At 38.5% G+C, this 22,421-nt stretch overlaps 1 protein-coding gene across 50 annotated transcripts in view; it reads right to left on the bottom strand.

Moving 5' to 3' along the window:
- LOC120419138 (sodium channel protein para) overlaps window positions 1–22,421 on the bottom strand; it is a 230,423-nt gene that overhangs the window by 71,191 nt on the left and 136,811 nt on the right. For all 50 annotated transcript variants that reach the window (XM_052707397.1, XM_052707398.1, XM_052707396.1 and 47 more), the window contains 5 exons: window positions 5,577–5,668; window positions 1,085–1,297; window positions 954–1,014; window positions 693–837; window positions 188–352 (listed from right to left, as the gene is read on the bottom strand). In XM_052707397.1, the coding sequence (XP_052563357.1) occupies window positions 188–352; window positions 693–837; window positions 954–1,014; window positions 1,085–1,297; window positions 5,577–5,668 (676 nt within the window). The remainder of the gene's footprint in view (window positions 1–187; window positions 353–692; window positions 838–953; window positions 1,015–1,084; window positions 1,298–5,576; window positions 5,669–22,421) is intronic.

Below are 22,421 nucleotides of genomic sequence, written 5' to 3'. Positions count from 1 at the left end.
GCGAATTGGAGATTGGTTTTGTTTTTACAGAGAATGACAGATTTATGACACATGAAACGAAAAAACACAAAACATGACACCTTTTGGTACAAAAGCAAAAAGACGACGATATGACAAAACATAAACAACACAAGATCAAGTACAAAGTATAACAAGGTTAGAGAGAGAGAGAGAGTTGTTCGCTCACCCGAAGCGCTTCTTCCTCGGCGGCCTCTTCCTCTTCGGCCTTCTTCTGGAGTTCGTCGTACGACATGGCGACAATGGCCAAGATCAAATTTACAAGGTAGAACGAACCCAAGAAGATAATCACAATGAAGAAGAGCATGTGCCACGGTCCAGCTGATCGTAACACCTGTTTTGCACACCACGAAGAGTTTTTGGTAGTTTTGGTTTGGTTTGGTGAGAAAAGAAAGATTTTTCTTTGGTTTTTTTGAGGTTATAAAAGAATGATGATTTTTTTAGGGGAAGTTTGAGGTTAGGTTACGGAATTGCCACGGGAGTTCAGGCAACAGATTTCTACGAAACTGATCCTGTTGATCTCGTCGCAACAATCCCAAGGGATCGGGGTCATCAACGCTAAGGTTAGAGGAATTTAGGTTAGGACATTCTACTGTGGGTGAGAGGAATCATCCGGGTTGGGAAGGAATTCTCGTAATTTTTCGCATTCATACTAGACGGCGGTAGATACGAACCAGTTGATATAAATTCTCCCAGTAGTCCTGGGTCATGAGACGAAAGGCAGATAAGAATGCCCATCCGAAAGTATCAAAACTTGTATACCCGTAATTTGGATTATCTCCAAAACCTTGTAAACATACATATCCTTCCTCACATTGGCTGTGAGGTTACGAGAAAACGGCAGCGAACAAGGAAAAAAAAGTGGGAAGAAAGTTGATTAGCTAATTTGTCCGGCGGTCCTCGGCCTAATCCTAGCAGAGTTCGGAATATCCTACCCAGCACCCGACGAATTGCCGCAGAGGGGCGTGTCCCCGGTTTCGGAAAAGTACCAATTGGCTGCAAAAAATACAAAAAAAAAGTTAGTCATTTCTTAATCCTAACCTTGCACCCTCAGGGTAAAACCCACAATCGTTCGAATGGTGCCGCTCCCAGTTCTCGTGGGTCAGGTTGCCCCACGAGCCGTCCGTCGGGAACTCCTTGATGCACTTTTGCGTCAGCACGCCCATGTAGATCTGCAGCCCCATTAAAGCAAACACCGACAACGAAAACATTGTTAAAATTATCACATCTCTGAGATTCTTTACGGACTCGATGACAGCGCCGACGATGGTCTTGAGACCTGTGGGAGGTTACCGGGGAGAGGCAAGAAGAATGTTAGCGGGTTGTTTTGGACATGTCATTACTTTTGTATGAAATGTAATAATGCTCAAAAGTATAACAGAAGAATGCATTTTACCTTTGGAAAATCTATTGTTTTGGGGTTCGTCGCTGATAACTGAAATCTGTTTATTTTAAAACCTTAAAAAGTCAATAAAGCAGTATTTGATAATCGAGGTTGTGTTTTTAACTTAGAAATTCTTGCTTATATGAAATAGTTTTATCTTCAAATCCGATTTAAAACAAACGGTATTAAGTTATTGAATGGTAAATAAAAATTTCTTATTGGGATTTTTTATAATAGTAAATGATAATACAAAAATTCTTTCTTATAAATGAAAATTATGGAATTCATCAAAACTGAATGCTGTTTATTATATTAAAAAATAAGGCATAGCATAGCATAGCATTACCCTATGATGACAGTTTTCGTGAGTTGCGCGTATCCGCTGACAGATGACAAATGTTCCTCGTTAGAGTCCGCCCTTTAAATTCGCAACTTGAAATTAGCATGGGAATTTTGTTTTCGTGACGTCTTTCGCGGCACGCTCCCTCCAACTGTTCTAGACTTATATTTAAACGTGGCGTATCTCTAAACAAGTTTTACAAGAAAATGATTCCAGAATGCTTATTTTGTCGTTTTAAACCGAAACATGGCCAAAAATATTTCTATTAAAACTATTCGCCATTTTCAAATGTTTGGCTAGATAATATCGAAGGCCGCCATCTTAGGCCCGCTCGGCCCACAAAAAACGGGTTCGCTCAGTTTGTATGGGAGCTGTCAACATGCTGTATGCAGGCTGTTTTAAATCCTTGTCACAAAAACTGAAATTGGTTTAAGGAATTTTCACGATTTCGTGGTCAGCGTGAAGTTCCACAATGTCCGCTAAATTTCGTGAAATTCAAGGATTTTTGGAAATTTATCCATAAAAAAGCAAATTTTAACAGCATCCATCAACTTTGCAAACATTGTGTTTTGATATTTTGTATTTTTTCACAGTAGGTGAAATATACCCATTTATAAGCGGTCGTGTTTGAATGAAGCAGGATAATCTGGAGTGTGCCTTGAAATTTACTGAAACCAAGTACACTAACGAGAAGAGCAACTTTTAGTGAACATTTCTGTTTATTTTCACTTTTATTAAAAGTTGTGCCAAGCATTTAAAAAAAATATACTTCCCAAATGCATTCGAATTAGTCGAGTGCATTGGGCCACGCCCATTTTCCTATTTTCAGCTTAGTTCTTTTTTCTTCCAGCGCTCTTTTGGGCTGCTAAGTGCTGCCAAAAATGATGAAATTTTAAGCGAACACTCACGAAAAGTAGAATTTATAGAAAAAAAATTCTTGGCATCACTGACTCACTCCAACAGGCGCTGGTTGTGGTGTTGGTGGTAACCCTTTGTTCTTTATTTGCCTTCGCCTTTTGCTCGGTTTTCTTCAGCCTTCGATTGGAATGGGTCGTTAAAATTCAAACGTCAAAAGACTTGGCGCGTTTGTTTTTTTTTATGGCGCTTGCTAATTATTTACATGTTTCGGGATTTTTTTTCAAGTGAGTGACTAACTAATGTGCAAAAGCACATGTTTCCGGTAGTTGGAAGCAATTTTATATCTTAAGCGCTTTGAAATCGTTAGCGCAAGTGAAAAGATATTGATGGCGATTTTCGTTAAGCAGTTAAGCTCTCATCTTGCGTGTGAATGTGTGTTCCACCAAAATGATGAGAAATGGTCTAGCAAAATAGAAGTTACGATCAAAAGTGCTTTAAATTTGATGTTTTTGGCCAGTAAATTGCATAAATTTGCGTGCATACTTGAGGCGATGCTGCTGCTGGTAAGTTTATAGCCTAAATAGTATTTTTGGATCTTTAATCGAGCATCAAACTCTTCATATGACAAAGATTGGTGTTTGATTAGAAAGGGTATATTTCCCCTACCATGTAACTGTAAAAAAACATAATGCTTTATAATGGATGTTTTTGGCCTAGAATTTATAAAATGTTTTAAATTTGATATTTTCTGATTTTTTTCATTTAGGGTCGAAACAATATTTTTAATTTAACAATATTTTTTTTACTTTGAAATATTATGTGAAAATGAAAGTGCATCAAATGAAAACTAATGCATTTGCCTGCATTTATTGTCACTTTGTTCTCGGTTCGAGAACGACAAGGTAATGCTGTAGGGCGAATAATTTGATTTGATATTTTGATAGTGCTTCATGAACTAGATAAATTCCTTGGACCACCATTTAATTTCTAAGAGAAAATTCAATCTTTATTCCAAATTAAAATACTTGGGCTTAAAAATACTAAAAAAAAGTTTTGTAAGTTCACCTTTCTGGATCTTTTTTTCAGGTCTCGTGAAATTAAAACTGGAAATTTTCAGGTCGAAAAGTTATTGTCTTGTATGTATGTATGTATGTATTCGATCCCCCGTCTTAGCAGGACTTGGCCATGACCACAGTATATTTCTACTGAGACGGTTCGGTTAGTAACCACCATATATCTCAAGAACCTTTGAAACAAATACTTTTCTCTTGCTAACAATTTCTTCTGAAAATTGTACAGACATTGATCGGTAATGCAGATGACTCGGGCCAGGCAATCCACGACTCCCTCGTCCAGTTCATGAGTATATGAGATGGCCCTGGGCTGTTTTGTGACGGTGTTAGTAGTTATATAATGGTTTGATATGGTATACCTTATGACATTATTTCGCCACTACATTCAGTACTAGAGCATTAACTCCATGATGGCCGACTGGTTAGCGTCCCTGACCATCAATCCAAAGGTGTGAGTTCGAATCCCACCTGATTCTTAAAGGTTTTTTGTTGATATTCAAAGTTCAATATTCCTGATTTTAAATTTCAAGGGAACCGACTGGGATTTGATCCCTGAACCTTCTGCTTTCGAGGCAGAAGCCGCAACTATTAAGCCACGGAGTCGGTTAGGTCGAAAAATAACTTGTCTTGGATGCTTAATGTATAGTAATAGGATACAAACGTTATTAAGAACTTCCGATTTCTTATCTGTGGATAAGAAATCAGCGCGTATTTAGTAAGCAGATTTTTATTTTTATGTTTGTTTTGGATGGATGTCTTAATTGGCGTGAGCAAATGTTAGAATATTAGTGAGAAGGTTTTCTGTTTTATATAAAAAGAACGGGCTCACCGAATAATAATATCTTCAAGACAAGCTTCATTTGAATTTCGGGAGTTGTCCGATTTGTTAAACTTGCGATCCGCTAAACCTTCATCGCCAATCTTGAAACAGCCGACGTTGACGACAGACCCACCCGTTGCGTTGTCCGTGGAAGTGTACCAAATGCAGATTGCCATCTGCTAATAAGTTTCTGCTGCTGGAGAATTCTGACCGTGATGATTCCTCCGTTGGAATCTTAGAACCAGCTTTGATTTCTGCAACAGGCTCGAGCTTACACCATACTCCTTTTTGGAAAATCCAGAAGGTTCCGCTGCAAATCACTGCTGAACCGCTTTTTCTTGACCACCACCTTTTCCACAGGATATCACCGTAATTTTTGGATGAAAATTCAAAAAAAAATTGAATAGGAGAAAAACCACGGAGTGAAATTTGCGTCAACGCGCGCGCACGGCTTGCTTCGATCTTTTCATGCTTAATGTATAGTTAAGTATACCAAAATCTTAACATAAAATTTTATAAAGTGTATTCAAAAAATAAATACTGAAACAGCTGTCTATTTCGATACATTTGTTCTTATTTGCCAAGGTGTTTGATGAAAAAAAGTGTAAAAAAACATTTTTTTTAAATACGTAGTTTAAAAAAAATAAAATAAAATTGAAAATATTTAAAGCGCTGGGCATTTCACGGATCTGTAAACCCAATAAATACTGATATATGCTGAATATATTTTTAATATTATTTTTATTTTTATCGATTTCTAAGTATTTGCCTGTTTAACTATTTCCACTACAAAATCTGAATTTCAAGACTAAATTTAGATTTTTTTCTAATTTCGGGAATTCTCGGGACAAAATTGGAAAATTCCCAGCATTCGGAAATTTACGGTTTTGGCAAGATCCCGGAAATTCCTGGGATGTACACACTATTTTTTATTCATTGATATTTATTATGCTATCTGCTTTTAATTGGGATGCAATCTTGTTTTAAAATGTAAAAACATTAGTAAATGGAGACTGTTTAGTATAGCAGAATGCATTCTTCGGCGAACTAAACTGGCATGTTATCACCTTTCCCCCTACTTACCTGGAACGATGGCCACTGTTTTGAGAGCTCGTAGTACCCTGAATGTTCTCAATGCAGCGAGATTACCCAAATCTATACCCATAGTTACATATCTGTTGGGTTGATGATGTTGTTGGGTTGGAAGACGAAGAAGAAAAATGGTAGAAAAAAGAACAAAAAGAATCTTGATTAGAACTTGTCGCCCGAATTGACGTTAATCAAAGTTTTGTCACGCTGCCGCCACATTGCTGAAATTGGTGCTCTTTTTTTATATCTGGTGGTGATTTGGTGTAATGAAAGTGTGTGTGTTTGTGTGAATGTGTGAAGTGTGCCACAAAAAGGACAATGCTTCTCGGTCGGTTGAGACCTGTCCATCGGTGGTGGTCTACCCGGATGAAGGAAAAATGAAAAAGTCTCCGCTGATGGAACCAAAATTAAGGAATGCCATGAGTCCTGGGGAGAGCGGAAGATTCTTTACTGTCTCCACCGTATTTCCGGTGTTTCCTCTTCCCCCGAGTGACTTTTGAGAAGTGGAAAGTGATAATGGCACTTGTATCCGTCGCACTTGTGACACTCCCACCACCCCCCGAGGTTCAACACAATACCCTCCAGGTGTGGTGCGCTCCTGAATGTAGGCCACACCGTGAATGCTACTGTTTCATTTTGGTTAGCAGGGGGAGGTGGCGCACACCTGGTACGATCCTGGTGCAGCTACCTAACCTCCTACGATGACAGTTACCGAGGGGAGACACCAGGATATGGCCGTTTTGTTATCACGCGCTACACACAAAAAGCTCTTAAGAGCTAGGTCAAGGTGGTGTAGAAAAGGTGGGAATGTCAAAATAATAAAAATATAATGAAAACAAGCAAATTATATTTATTATATAATGAAATGTTATATAAAATTTATAATAAGCAATATTTTTCGAGGTTATTCCCACCTTTACTCAATTCATCTTGACCGAGTTATCCCACCCTAGTAGCTTAACTGGAACAAAAAAAGTCCTGCAAACATGTTTGCATGAAAAACTGTATACACAATTATTATTTATTCCACATATTTGTTACGGTTGGTTTACAAAAGTGGAATACCGTAAGGCTTATATGCCAACGGAACGTCAACGGAAGAAGGACGTGGGGTTCGGGACATTCCCACCCCGACGCGAGTGTCATTCGAGGAGCATACACGTTATGCTCCAGAGTGTTTCGCCGACACACCACCGGGTACGTGCCAGCCTGCCTGCCTGACCCAACCCACACAAAAGTGAACATTCAAGTCATTCTCCCATGAAAATGCAATGTTTTATATCAAGCGAGTCCGTCACAGGCTGCGCGACTCCTGGGTAAGGTGGTGATAGAGAAGGGGCGTGCGTGGGGTAAAATGAGGACAAGTATCGCAGATCCAAAGATTGTTTTTTTATTGATTAATAATTAATTAATTTTAAATTCTTCGTATAAAGCTTGATTAAAAGGTGAAATTCGACTTCAGCTACACTTTTTTTTCTCCAAATTGAAGTAAATTGTATCACCCAAAATTCAGAGTCGAGATAATCGTTCTCTCAAAATTTATTGAGGGCTCAGTGCCAAAATCGATAGAATAATGGTACCAACTCACAGCATCATAACAAATGAGTTCATTCGTTAGTTGAATCAATAAATCTCCAACAAGTGTCATACATCGACTTCTGACTTCTCCTTGGTCACCAAGCTGTGGTGGCCGAGGCAGCTACGTCATTGGATTGGTTTATCAAAGGTCTCTGGTTCGATTCCCGTTGTCGACACTTTTGGTTTTTTGTTTGACGGATGAACTTTTTTTGCAAATGAACCTCGAGAGAATAGTTCTCTGAGCTATGTTCTCTGCGTCCGCGAATGGTCCCACTATTTTCTCGACTCGAGACCATCATTCTCTCGGACTAGCGCTGCCAGTTTTGGGTGTAGGCATGCAACGGCCTATTTAACTAAGTTAATTTTATTTAAGATCACATATTTGAGTAATTTTCTAGTTAAAAGCCCCATAAAAAAATACGAAAAAAAAATATCCGAATATCTCAAAATTCGACTATCCAAATTGAATTTGTGAGAGTTTTTAAAAAGTTTTTAAAAATTTTTAATAAAAAGGTTTTCACAAATTGAGAATTTGTTTGGAAGTTAGTAAACATTTAAAAAAGGTTGATTAATAAATAAGATTATTTTAATGTGCTTTCTTTGAATAGTTTTCCACTAATAATCACTACTCGACAAAACAAAACTTGTGTCAAGGGATTGACGATATCTCATCGGTTCCTCAGAGAAAAGGCATCCCCGAATCCGATGCAATCGACAGAATTTGATTTTATGTCCACGCGGACTGACGAGAAGCTGGTAAATTTTTTAACATAAAAAAATCGAACAATTTAAAAAAAACTTGCGTCTCCTCCCAACTATATGAGCCATCTACAAAAATATGGAGGCGCCTGGTGCATAGCCATTTCCTTTAAGCACAACGGAAACAACCAATACAAATGTATAAAAAAGTTGTCAAGTTCGGGGGGTCCACAGCTAGCATTTTTTGTACGATTATAAAAATAAATATTAAAAGTTTAAAATTAAAATATTTGAAAAACATTTTTTTTAAATATATTTGTTTACTAAAATTTTATGTTTCTCAAAGGTCTATGGGTACTTCGGGATGTCCATGGTAATCCAAGGACTCCCTAGAGTTAAGATCCATGAGTCTACCGCCGTAACAAGCAAGAGGTCGTCGGATTTTGACCCCGGATTATGTGCGTATAGCATCAGTGGATATGGTAGACTACTATATGAATGTAATGGGATGTACATGGTCATCCAAGGACTCCCTGGAGTTAAGATCTACGAGTCTACCGCCGTAACAAGCAAGAGGTCGTCGGATTTTGACCCCGGATCATGTGCGTATAGCACCAGTGGATATGGTAGACTACTATATGAATGTAATGGGATGTCCATGGTCATCCAAGGACTCCCTGGAGTTAAGATCTATGAGTCTACCGCCGTAACAAGTAAGAGGTCGTCGGATTTTGACCCCGGATCATGTGCGTATAGCATCAGTGGATATGGTAGACTACTATATGAATGTAATGGGATGTACATGGTCATCCAAGGACTCCCTGGAGTTAAGATCTACGAGTCTACCGCCGTAACAAGCAAGAGGTCGTCGGATTTTGACCCCGGATCATGTGCGTATAGCATCAGTGGATATGGTAGACTACTATATGAATGTAATGGGATGTACAAGGTCATCCAAGGACTCCCTGGAGTTAAGATCTATGAGTCTACCGCCGTAACAAGCAAGAGGTCGTCGGATTTTGACCCCGGGTCATGTGCGTATAGCACCAGTGGATATGGTAGACTACTATATGAATGTAATGGGATGTACATGGTCATCCAAGGACTCCCTGGAGTTAAGATCTACGAGTCTACTGCCGTAACAAGCAAGAGGTCGTCGGATTTTGACCCCGGATCATGTGAGTATAGCATCAGTGGATATGGTAGACTACTATATGAATGTAATGGGATGTACATGGTCATCCAAGGACTCCCTGGAGTTAAGATCTACGAGTCTACCGCCGTAACAAGCAAGAGGTCGTCGGATTTTGACCCCGGATCATGTGAGTATAGCATCAGTGGATATGGTAGACTACTATATGAATGTAATGGGATGTACATGGTCATCCAAGGACTCCCTGGAGTTAAGATCTACGAGTCTACCGCCGTAACAAGCAAGAGGTCGTCGGATTTTGACCCCGGATCATGTGCGTATAGCATCAGTGGATATGGTAGACTACTATATGAATGTAATGGGATGTACAAGGTCATCCAAGGACTCCCTGGAGTTAAGATCTATGAGTCTACCGCCGTAACAAGCAAGAGGTCGTCGGATTTTGACCCCGGGTCATGTGCGTATAGCACCAGTGGATATGGTAGACTACTATATGAATGTAATGGGATGTACATGGTCATCCAAGGACTCCCTGGAGTTAAGATCTACGAGTCTACTGCCGTAACAAGCAAGAGGTCGTCGGATTTTGACCCCGGATCATGTGAGTATAGCATCAGTGGATATGGTAGACTACTATATGAATGTAATGGGATGTACATGGTCATCCAAGGACTCCCTGGAGTTAAGATCTACGAGTCTACCGCCGTAACAAGCAAGAGGTCGTCGGATTTTGACCCCGGATCATGTGAGTATAGCATCAGTGGATATGGTAGACTACTATATGAATGTAATGGGATGTCCATGGTCATCCAAGGACTCCCTGGAGTTAAGATCTATGAGTCTACCGCCGTAACAAGCAAGAGGTCGTCGGATTTTGACCCCGGATCATGTGCGTATAGCATCAGTGGATATGGTAGACTACTATATGAATGTAATGGGATGTACAAGGTCATCCAAGGACTCCCTGGAGTTAAGATCTATGAGTCTACCGCCGTAACAAGCAAGAGGTCGTCGGATTTTGACCCCGGGTCATGTGCGTATAGCACCAGTGGATATGGTAGACTACTATATGAATGTAATGGGATGTACATGGTCATCCAAGGACTCCCTGGAGTTAAGATCTACGAGTCTACTGCCGTAACAAGCAAGAGGTCGTCGGATTTTGACCCCGGATCATGTGAGTATAGCATCAGTGGATATGGTAGACTACTATATGAATGTAATGGGATGTACATGGTCATCCAAGGACTCCCTGGAGTTAAGATCTACGAGTCTACCGCCGTAACAAGCAAGAGGTCGTCGGATTTTGACCCCGGATTATGTGAGTATAGCATCAGTGGATATGGTAGACTACTATATGAATGTAATGGGATGTCCATGGTCATCCAAGGACTCCCTGGAGTTAAGATCTATGAGTCTACCGCCGTAACAAGCAAGAGGTCGTCGGATTTTGACCCCGGATCATGTGCGTATAGCATCAGTGGATATGGTAGACTACTATATGAATGTAATGGGATGTACATGGTCATCCAAGGACTCCCTGGAGTTAAGATCTACGAGTCTACCGCCGTAACAAGCAAGAGGTCGTCGGATTTTGACCCCGGATCATGTGCGTATAGCACCAGTGGATATGGTAGACTACTATATGAATGTAATGGGATGTACATGGTCATCCAAGGACTCCCTGGAGTTAAGATCTACGAGTCTACCGCCGTAACAAGCAAGAGGTCGTCGGATTTTGACCCCGGAACATGTGAGTATAGCATCAGTGGATATGGTAGACTACTATATGAATGTAATGGGATGTCCATGGTCATCCAAGGACTCCCTGGAGTTAAGATCTATGAGTCTACCGCCGTAACAAGCAAGAGGTCGTCGGATTTTGACCCCGGTCATGTGCGTATAGCATCAGTGGATATGGTAGACTACTATATGAATGTAATGGGATGTACAAGGTCATCCAAGGACTCCCTGGAGTTAAGATCTACAAGTCTACTGCCGTAACAAGCAAGAGGTCGTCGGATTTTGACCCCGGATCATGTGAGTATAGCATCAGTGGATATGGTAGACTACTATATGAATGTAATGGGATGTACATGGTCATCCAAGGACTCCCTGGAGTTAAGATCTATGAGTCTACCGCCGTAACAAGCAAGAGGTCGTCGGATTTTGACCCCGGATTATGTGCGTATAGCATCAGTGGATATGGTAGACTACTATATGAATGTAATGGGATGTACATGGTCATCCAAGGACTCCCTGGAGTTAAGATCTACAATCGATGTAAAGTTATCGAAATATTTAAGTTTGAACGATGAACAAAAGTCCTTGCTTACCACTTTAGCCAAACGGCGACCTCTTTTTTGTTACGGCGGTAAACTCGTAGATCTTAACTCCAGGGAGCCCAACACATTTATATAGTAGTCTACCATATCCACTGATGCTATACGCACATGATCCGGGGTCAAAAGCCGATGACCTCTTGTTTGTTACGGCGGTAGACTCGTAGATCTTAACTCCAGGGAGTCCTTGGATGACCATGGACATCCCATTACATTCATATAGTAGTCTACCATATCCACTGGTGCTATACGCACATGATCCGGGGTCAAAATCCGACGACCTCTTGCTTGTTACGGCGGTAGACTCGTAGATCTTAACTCCAGGGAGTCCTTGGATGACCATGTACATCCCATTACATTCATATAGTAGTCTACCATATCCACTGATGCTATACTCACATGATCCGGGGTCAAAATCCGACGACCTCTTGCTTGTTACGGCAGTAGACTCGTAGATCTTAACTCCAGGGAGTCCTTGGATGACCATGTACATCCCATTACATTCATATAGTAGTCTACCATATCCACTGGTGCTATACGCACATGACCCGGGGTCAAAATCCGACGACCTCTTGCTTGTTACGGCGGTAGACTCATAGATCTTAACTCCAGGGAGTCCTTGGATGACCTTGTACATCCCATTACATTCATATAGTAGTCTACCATATCCACTGATGCTATACGCACATGATCCGGGGTCAAAATCCGACGACCTCTTGCTTGTTACGGCGGTAGACTCGTAGATCTTAACTCCAGGGAGTCCTTGGATGACCATGTACATCCCATTACATTCATATAGTAGTCTACCATATCCACTGATGCTATACTCACATGATCCGGGGTCAAAATCCGACGACCTCTTCCTTGTTACGGCGGTAGACTCGTAGATCTTAACTCCAGGGAGTCCTTGGATGACCATGTACATCCCATTACATTCATATAGTAGTCTACCATATCCACTGATGCTATACTCACATGATCCGGGGTCAAAATCCGACGACCTCTTGCTTGTTACGGCAGTAGACTCGTAGATCTTAACTCCAGGGAGTCCTTGGATGACCATGTACATCCCATTACATTCATATAGTAGTCTACCATATCCACTGGTGCTATACGCACATGACCCGGGGTCAAAATCCGACGACCTCTTGCTTGTTACGGCGGTAGACTCGTAGATCTTAACTCCAGGGAGTCCTTGGATGACCATGTACATCCCATTACATTCATATAGTAGTCTACCATATCCACTGATGCTATACTCACATGATCCGGGGTCAAAATCCGACGACCTCTTGCTTGTTACGGCAGTAGACTCGTAGATCTTAACTCCAGGGAGTCCTTGGATGACCATGTACATCCCATTACATTCATATAGTAGTCTACCATATCCACTGGTGCTATACGCACATGACCCGGGGTCAAAATCCGACGACCTCTTGCTTGTTACGGCGGTAGACTCATAGATCTTAACTCCAGGGAGTCCTTGGATGACCTTGTACATCCCATTACATTCATATAGTAGTCTACCATATCCACTGATGCTATACGCACATGATCCGGGGTCAAAATCCGACGACCTCTTGCTTGTTACGGCGGTAGACTCATAGATCTTAACTCCAGGGAGTCCTTGGATGACCATGGACATCCCATTACATTCATATAGTAGTCTACCATATCCACTGATGCTATACTCACATGATCCGGGGTCAAAATCCGACGACCTCTTGCTTGTTACGGCGGTAGACTCGTAGATCTTAACTCCAGGGAGTCCTTGGATGACCATGTACATCCCATTACATTCATATAGTAGTCTACCATATCCACTGATGCTATACTCACATGATCCGGGGTCAAAATCCGACGACCTCTTGCTTGTTACGGCAGTAGACTCGTAGATCTTAACTCCAGGGAGTCCTTGGATGACCATGTACATCCCATTACATTCATATAGTAGTCTACCATATCCACTGGTGCTATACGCACATGACCCGGGGTCAAAATCCGACGACCTCTTGCTTGTTACGGCGGTAGACTCATAGATCTTAACTCCAGGGAGTCCTTGGATGACCTTGTACATCCCATTACATTCATATAGTAGTCTACCATATCCACTGATGCTATACGCACATGATCCGGGGTCAAAATCCGACGACCTCTTGCTTGTTACGGCGGTAGACTCGTAGATCTTAACTCCAGGGAGTCCTTGGATGACCATGTACATCCCATTACATTCATATAGTAGTCTACCATATCCACTGATGCTATACTCACATGATCCGGGGTCAAAATCCGACGACCTCTTGCTTGTTACGGCGGTAGACTCATAGATCTTAACTCCAGGGAGTCCTTGGATGACCATGTACATCCCATTACATTCATATAGTAGTCTACCATATCCACTGATGCTATACTCACATGATCCGGGGTCAAAATCCGACGACCTCTTGCTTGTTACGGCAGTAGACTCGTAGATCTTAACTCCAGGGAGTCCTTGGATGACCATGTACATCCCATTACATTCATATAGTAGTCTACCATATCCACTGGTGCTATACGCACATGACCCGGGGTCAAAATCCGACGACCTCTTGCTTGTTACGGCGGTAGACTCATAGATCTTAACTCCAGGGAGTCCTTGGATGACCTTGTACATCCCATTACATTCATATAGTAGTCTACCATATCCACTGATGCTATACGCACATGATCCGGGGTCAAAATCCGACGACCTCTTGCTTGTTACGGCGGTAGACTCGTAGATCTTAACTCCAGGGAGTCCTTGGATGACCATGTACATCCCATTACATTCATATAGTAGTCTACCATATCCACTGATGCTATACGCACATGATCCGGGGTCAAAATCCGACGACCTCTTGCTTGTTACGGCGGTAGACTCATAGATCTTAACTCCAGGGAGTCCTTGGATGACCATGGACATCCCATTACATTCATATAGTAGTCTACCATATCCACTGGTGCTATACGCACATGATCCGGGGTCAAAATCCGACGACCTCTTGCTTGTTACGGCGGTAGACTCGTAGATCTTAACTCCAGGGAGTCCTTGGATGACCATGTACATCCCATTACATTCATATAGTAGTCTACCATATCCACTGATGCTATACGCACATAATCCGGGGTCAAAATCCGACGACCTCTTGCTTGTTACGGCGGTAGACTCATAGATCTTAACTCTAGGGAGTCCTTGGATTACCATGGACATCCCGAAGTACCCATAGACCTTTGAGAAACATAAAATTTTAGTAAACAAATATATTTAAAAAAAATGTTTTTCAAATATTTTAATTTTAAACTTTTAATATTTATTTTTATAATCGTACAAAAAATGCTAGCTGTGGACCCCCCGAACTTGACAACTTTTTTATACATTTGTATTGGTTGTTTCCGTTGTGCTTAAAGGAAATGGCTATGCACCAGGCGCCTCCATATTTTTGTAGATGGCTCATATAGTTGGGAGGAGACGCAAGTTTTTTTTAAATTGTTCGATTTTTTTATGTTAAAAAATTTACCAGCTTCTCGTCAGTCCGCGTGGACATAAAATCAAATTCTGTCGATTGCATCGGATTCGGGGATGCCTTTTCTCTGAGGAACCGATGAGATATCGTCAATCCCTTGACACAAGTTTTGTTTTGTCGAGTAGTGTAATAGGTGAAATTGGTTTCCTTAATATGATTTTTTGAGTGTAACAGAAACAATATTAAGAAGTATTGTAAAATTTATTTGCAAATTCTGTCGAGCCAATTTTCTCATCAATATGATTTAATTAATGCTTTAAAAATAAATTTCAGGGCAATTAAAAATCTGTTTTTTTATTTAATCACTAAAATATTTGTGAAATCTCGAAATACCGTAAAACGGGGTGACTTTGATTAGTTCGAGTTTTTCCGCAAAATGAAGAGTACAAATTAAATACGTACGGAATAGTATGGAAACAAACTGGCCGTGTTAGAGAAGTGTCCACAGTACTTCAAGAAAAAATTTTCATAAAATTTGGAAAAGTTTTAAAAGTTAATTAACTGTAATTGAGAAAATGTTGATGAAAAGCATTATTTTAAGGGTACACAGCAACCGAGGAAGTTGTAGTCTTCTTTTTCCAAAATTGTCAAACATACGGACCCAATCTTATAACCAACACTCAAATTTTGTTGTAAATTATTTTGTTGACAGTACTTTAGGGGATGAATAAAAATTAAAATCGATAGTTTCCGTAGTTTTGAAGATACTAAAATGTCTGAAATAAAAATCTCTGGTTGATGTGCACCGTTGATATTCTCAAAATGTCATAACTTTCTCAATGAACATGATTTTGGACAATTTTCCAGTATGTGAAGATAAAATTAGTGTTTAGATAATAAATATTATGTGTTTTTGAAACGTAATTTAAAAAATCTCCAGCGTTTTCAGTGGAACAAATTTCATATAAAATGTGAAAATTTTTGATTCGTGCTTCGAATCCAGTTTAAATTGCAATATGAATCGACAATTTTATAAGCAAAACTAGTTTTGAAGAATTTTAGGAAAATTCTGACTTTTTAGCAATTTAACCTAAAATTTATATGAATTTTAATGAAAATTTTATAAATTTAGTTAACTAAATTTAAACATTGATTTTATTTTTCTTGAAAACTATGTCAGCAACCTTAGTGATGGTATATTTGACGTAAAAATAAAATTTGAACCCTTTTAATCTGATTTAAGCAAGAAAAACTATGACTATCAAAGTCCATCCCAAATTCAAAATAAGAATTTCAACCCCACTTTTTTCAAACACTATCGAAAAAACTTTTTTCAAAAAATAGTGCATAGATCTTGTGTTGCATACCCCAGTACATGTTTTAAAAATAATAAGCTTCATACAAACCTTACCAGTTGGAAATTATTCCAAAAATAAATTGAAATCCTAAAAATGTCACCCCGGTTTTTTTCATTTGATTTAGGGAACTAGAAAAGGCATCTTTTGGGCTAATTTTTAGGATAATTCAAACTCTGGTACTGGTTTTGAAATTTTGAAAAAAATGTGACTTTTGGAGGATAAAGAATTTGTCAAACAAAATAGCAATTGACAATATTTTTCACATTTTTTAATAAAGGTACCGTTTTCAAGTTAAAAGCATTTTTAAGGAGAAACCTTTTTTGCAAGTTTATGAGATACAGCCTCCGAAAGCTTAAATTTTGTCAAAAAAAAAACTAAATATTCATTTTTTTGCGATTTGCAACCTTTTACAAAGTTGTTTCTTTTCTTATTTTGCATATTTTGATGAGTAAATGACATTAAGAACAGTTTTAAGCCAAGTTTCATTAACAGTTATTAAAAAGCTTCCAGTAAATAATGAATGAATTTAAAACAAAAAACAGAAAACAATTTTTTTCTCTACTTCTAGATTCTAGAAAAAAGTAAGTAAAGTAAATCTTTCCCTGTTCCTGAGGGGAACACCCTTGAAGAGTATCGGGGCCGGCATTTACAAAGCGGATTCAGAAGCAGTTTCATTCTCAACTTAATGTTAACATGTTAGGGTTAATGATAACATTCCATAGGTCGCCTCCCTAAGGTGTCGTGATAAGGTCCAGTTTGTGACGATACACTACCTTCCCTTTACTAAGCAATCGATTCCAGAAGGGAAAAGATCACCAGTTGTGTTGGTCCGAGCCGGGATTTGAACCCCGATCTACCGCTTACGAGGCGGAAGCGTTACCACTGGGCTACGTGGCTCGGTCAGATTCTAGAAAAGCCACTTTTTAATGTAGTAAACTGCCCCTGTTCGCATAAATGTCCCATATGCATTTTCAGCAAGTTGAGAAAACGAGCTTTCATGATATTTTCATGATATTTTTCATGAATTTCAAATAATCATCTTACACATGCTACTGATTATGCATTTGATATGTTTGTTTTGATTTTTTTTTCTTGATTTATTGCTTACGAATTGAAAAAGTGCGCAATATGGGACCTGGTATGTGAACATATTCTTCATAGATCATCAAAATGTTCGCATACCAGCCCGATCGAAGTTTGCTGTCAAGGTAACCAGCAGTTGTAAATAACTTTGGTTAGTTTTTCTCCTGCTAAACCAAATATTATAAAGTAAAAAAGTGAATTTAAAGCTTTTCCTTCCGAAAATATTTAGATTTTATAATCATGTAAGTAAGGGCGACGCTGTTCATTTTCAACACGTAACTCAAAATCTACCAAGATGCATATGGGACATTTATGCGAACAGTGTCAGTAAAGTAGACAATAGTTCTTAACGTTGTTTTGAAAACTAAATGAATAATTTGAAAAATATCAATCAACTCCTTGTGTTTTTTCTTTAAAATGCACCTTGATTTGAATTGAAATAAATTAAAACCCAAAGTAGACAAATTTGACAGCATTGCGACAAGCTCGCAAACAAGGCAAAATGTATGCAGGCTGACGTTTCTACACACAAATGTAGGCAAACTGTTAAGCACGAAAAGGGTGAGTTTGTTTATTTGTTTGCCGTAGTGTAATAGCTCCTTAAGGTCATACGACATTTACAATTTGCGCTGCACATTATTAGGCATAACATTTCTTTGAAAACATTTTCATTAAAAAAAGATGTTTTGTTTTAAATAAGAGATAACATTTTGACGTATGGAGTAAAACTTAGCACTTTTGGGATTTTTGCCTTATGTTTACTTAGTTACTTGGAACAACAAGAAACCTCTAATCCTATTGTTCCTATTGTTTTTTGTAAAAAAAAATATTTTTGTAGAAACCAAAAAAATTGTGATTTTGAAGATTGCATCAACCACATTTTTTTTATATTCATGCCCGAACCCACGACACCCCACTGCTGTGCACCCTTTTTCATTGTACAGGGGGGCAGGGCTGTCACTCCGGGGTCTCCACCACGCGTGGGGGTAATCGAGTGTTTATGTGTCTGTGTCATGCTTCCTTTTTGCTGTTTATCATTGTTATTGCACACAATGTTTTAAATAAGTGCGTGTGTGCGTTAGACATTGTGTATCCTTTGTGACCAAAGAACTTTTCTCCGGCAGGGTAGAGTGTGCGAATTTCCCACGGGGCCACCCCACCCCTTTCGCAATTTTCGGGGTAGGGGGTCGTTAGCCACCAACGTCGTCATCGTCCTCCTTATGTGGCGAAAATTGCCGGAATGTGACTTTCATCGCGTGACAGTCGAAATAAAAATTGAGCAAATCGACCACGGCTAATTTAGTGAAATTCACCGTACCTAAAAGGGGTGTGGCCTTTGTGGGGTGGAGGGAGGGGACAAATTTATGCTTATGTTGTATTGCGACATTGCATCGACCACGAAATATCCGATGACGAAGGGGGTGGCCAATTTTAAGCCGTTTGACGACGAACTACGAAGCACTCCAGCGGAGCGTGATAAAACTTTTAGAAAAATGTTACTGGTACCAAATGGTGCGCTCTAACCTGAAAGCTTTCGTGTGCCTTGTTCCCCAGCTAAACTGCAAAAGCCCGAACTGAACTGCACAAAAACAACAACGACAGCAGCAGCTATAGAACATATTGCATCGCGTGTTCAGTGACAGTAAGTTATTGCAGTGTGCTTCACGTTTGCCCCGCGTGCCCCCCGGACCCACCCCACCTTGGAAAGCAGCACAAAAAAAAACAGGTGAAAGCTTTTCCTCGTGTGTCCTGCGCGCGGTGTATGACGGCGATCCTTTTGAACGGTTTTGAGTTTAACTTTTGAGGCGCCATTTCTTTGCTGTTTACAGCTTGACGTAAAAGGTTTGCTTTGCAGTAGGGTTGCTAAATTTTCGATTTGGAACAAAACCATGTTTTTTTAAATTCAATAAAATCATGAGATTCTTATGAAAATAAGAATTCCAAGGATCGTATTGCTTTCATGAGGCTTATAAGGTTACAATTACAACTAAAAAACTTTCATACAAAATTCTTCCTTAATTACGACATCTAAGATACTTTCAACAATCATACAATTTCCAAACATTTAAAAAAAATTATGACTCGAAAAATTCTAAAGATTTATAGTATTGTTAAAAATAACATACATAGCTATCAAAAATTCTAAACATCATAGATTTCTAAGATCAAAGATTGCAGAGTTCCCTTAGCCTCTGTGGAGTCTAACTAACGAAACTAGATTTGAATCAGAATCAGAACTTAAATGCTTTGTTGTGTATCATAATAAAACCAAATTTAATAAAAATAAATAATTAACAAATTTATCACCGAAATTGCACAAACACCGATGTTAAATGACAATAATTATGTAAACAAACGCCATTCCAATTATATCTACAGCATAACTGTATTTGTAAGATTCATTGGAATCATATTAATATGAAAAATTAAAATATGGGTCAACATTTTTTATTAGTTTCCTTATTTTGATCAATGACTTAAATCATCAAATGGTTGACCCTCTTGGTTAAAGTAAATAAATAAGGCCGTTGCAAATATTTTTCAAAGTTAATGTCAAAAAAAAATTGGTCTGAAAAATCTGGGAGCAAAAATTTTTTTTCCAAAACACTTCTAAATTTCCATGAAAATATGAGTCTAATCATCTGAAAACAATCTAAAACGCATTTTTCTGCATTGATAATCATATTTAGCATGTTTGGGCTTGTTAAAAAATGTTTTGAATTTTTATGAAATTCCAATGCACACATTTTTCACAATAAATAAAATGTTCGTCAATACTTAGATATTTTGAAACTAATGATGGCAAAACAACTGGACAGGTGTATAATGCATTTTAATCCCCCCCCCTCGACTTTGGTCAGAGTCGAGGGACATAAACTTCTAAAAATATTTGCAACGGCCTAAATTAGAGGTGCCGCTCTTTTTTTGGAGCTCGCTCATTAAAAAGAACCGCTCTTTTGAACGGCTCTTTCGCTCTTTTTTCAAAGTTTGGATAGAAAGGTTTTTTTAATTAATTTAATGAATAATGATTTTAAAGGTTTTTTAACATTGAACTTTTATAAATTATTTGATAAAACAAATTAAAACTGAAAACGAGAAGATGCCCTTGGAAACCATAGGTCTTGGTGGTCTCTTTGTCAAGATTTCTACTCGAACCTAAACATTCGGGTAATTGAATGGCATCCAAACTTAAATCTAGGATGCCGGAAAAATTGTTTTTAATTGCGTTTATTTGTGCAAGAATTGAACTAATGCTGATGTTTTATTTGAAGAAAATATTCTGTGAACTCTTTTCTACATTCTGATTTAATCGATAAAGTCTATAAACGCTAAAGCTTAATCGGACAAAAGAGTTTATTTTTTTCAAAAATCTCTAAACTATTCAGTAGATTTTTGGTAATATTTTACAAATTATGCAATTTGAAATGCTCAAATTCGTATTCTGGTAAAACTTTAGTGTACAATCAGTTGTACAATGATTTTTTTTTTCATTTTGTTCAAACAATCATTTACTTTTGAGATAAATTTTTATTAGCATTGAAATATTTGAAATTGAATTTTCAATTCTCAAAAACCAAATTTAATACTTTTTTTTTGGAAATTCGATAAATTATGCCATCTTGAAACGGTTCTTTCAAAAGACCAAAGTTTAAAAAGAACCGCGACAAAACGACAATAAATATCAAAATTAACAATCTTGGTATCATTATAAAGCAATTCCCCACGAAAACAGCACGATTTTAAAGAAAAGGGGAGAAATAATAAAGGAGCGTTCTTTTATTACGTAACGCAGTTGGTGGGGAGGGGGGGGTCGGAGGTCGTGTTACGCTCCATACAAAATTTTTAAAATTTGTTTGAAGATTAAGATTTAAGATTTAAGAAGATTTAAGATTACAAGGGAGGGAAGGGGGTAAAAAAATCCAAAATTTTGCGTTACGTAATAAAAGAACGCTTCCTAAGACCCGTATTATTTTTTGTTTGGCCAATCAAACTTACGCAAACTCTCATCTAGTTGATCCCGATGTCAATCGAGTATCGATCATCGGTTGCTGCGATCCCTGTCGGACATCGAAGCAACAAAGTTAACAGGGGCAAAAGTGACAGAAGCAAATTCTGCGATTTGTCATTGTAGATCAGGCTTTAGTATTTCTTACGGTGTGTTAGGGTGGTCCAAAAATTGGTTTGGCTTAGTCAAAACTTTAAAAAATCTTCCAGAAAGCCGATAGCAAATCTGGAAAAATTTGGTTAGCATAAATCAACCAGTTGCGGATGAAAGAGGTGTTAACATTGTTAATTTTGTTTGAAAAAAAAAAGGAATTCGTCATGTGTGTGTGTGTGTTTTAATGATTTAATTTGATATTCAAAAATATTAAATATTTAAAAATATAACATAACTGTGATTCGAACGTTCAATTTGTTGAAAAAAATTAAAAATAGAATACTAAAAATCTTACAAAAACTATCGAAATCTTTAAAAGATCGTGGTTAATTTTTAATCCGGTTTATGTTTTAAAACTTTAGCCTAACATTTGAAAAGGTCGTATGACAACTTAAAATGCTGTTCTGAAAGGCAAAATAGCCTATATTTGGAGTTATTTTTATCGGATTCCTCGGAAAATATTTGTTAACAAATAAAAAAGTAATGTTTCCCGAGCAGGGGTAAATAACACGGGAATACCAAATTTTGGTATTACTTGGGCAAATAACAGCGACCAAAATGTGCCCTTGGTTGCCCAGTAATAGATGGTAAAATACCATGAAATCATACCAAAATCTTGTATGTGTAAGGGCACAGCAATACCAAACCATGTTATTCCAAGGTTAAAATAATACCTCAAAATAAAACCATTTCAATACCAAGTTGAGGTCTTCTGGATTTTTGAACATTGCTTGAATACCAAAACTTGGTATTGCCATGATTTTATTTTTAGGTATTCCCGCGCCCTTGGAAAATCATATTTTGGTATTTCTGTGGTCTTTCACATACATGATTTTGGTATGATTTCATGGTATTTTACCATCTATTACTGGGCAACCAAGAGCACATTATGGTCGCTGGTATTTGAACAAGTAATACCAAAATTTGGTATTTTCATACCTATTTTAGTGCAGCAGTTGCAAATAGTGAAAAAACGGAAATTATT

The sequence above is a fragment of the Culex pipiens genome, chromosome 2 (assembly GCF_016801865.2).
Source record: "Culex pipiens pallens isolate TS chromosome 2, TS_CPP_V2, whole genome shotgun sequence".
Taxonomy (NCBI): domain Eukaryota; kingdom Metazoa; phylum Arthropoda; class Insecta; order Diptera; family Culicidae; genus Culex; species Culex pipiens.
Note: the sequence above shows the minus strand (reverse complement) of the source record. Positions and strands in the feature narration are given on the sequence as shown.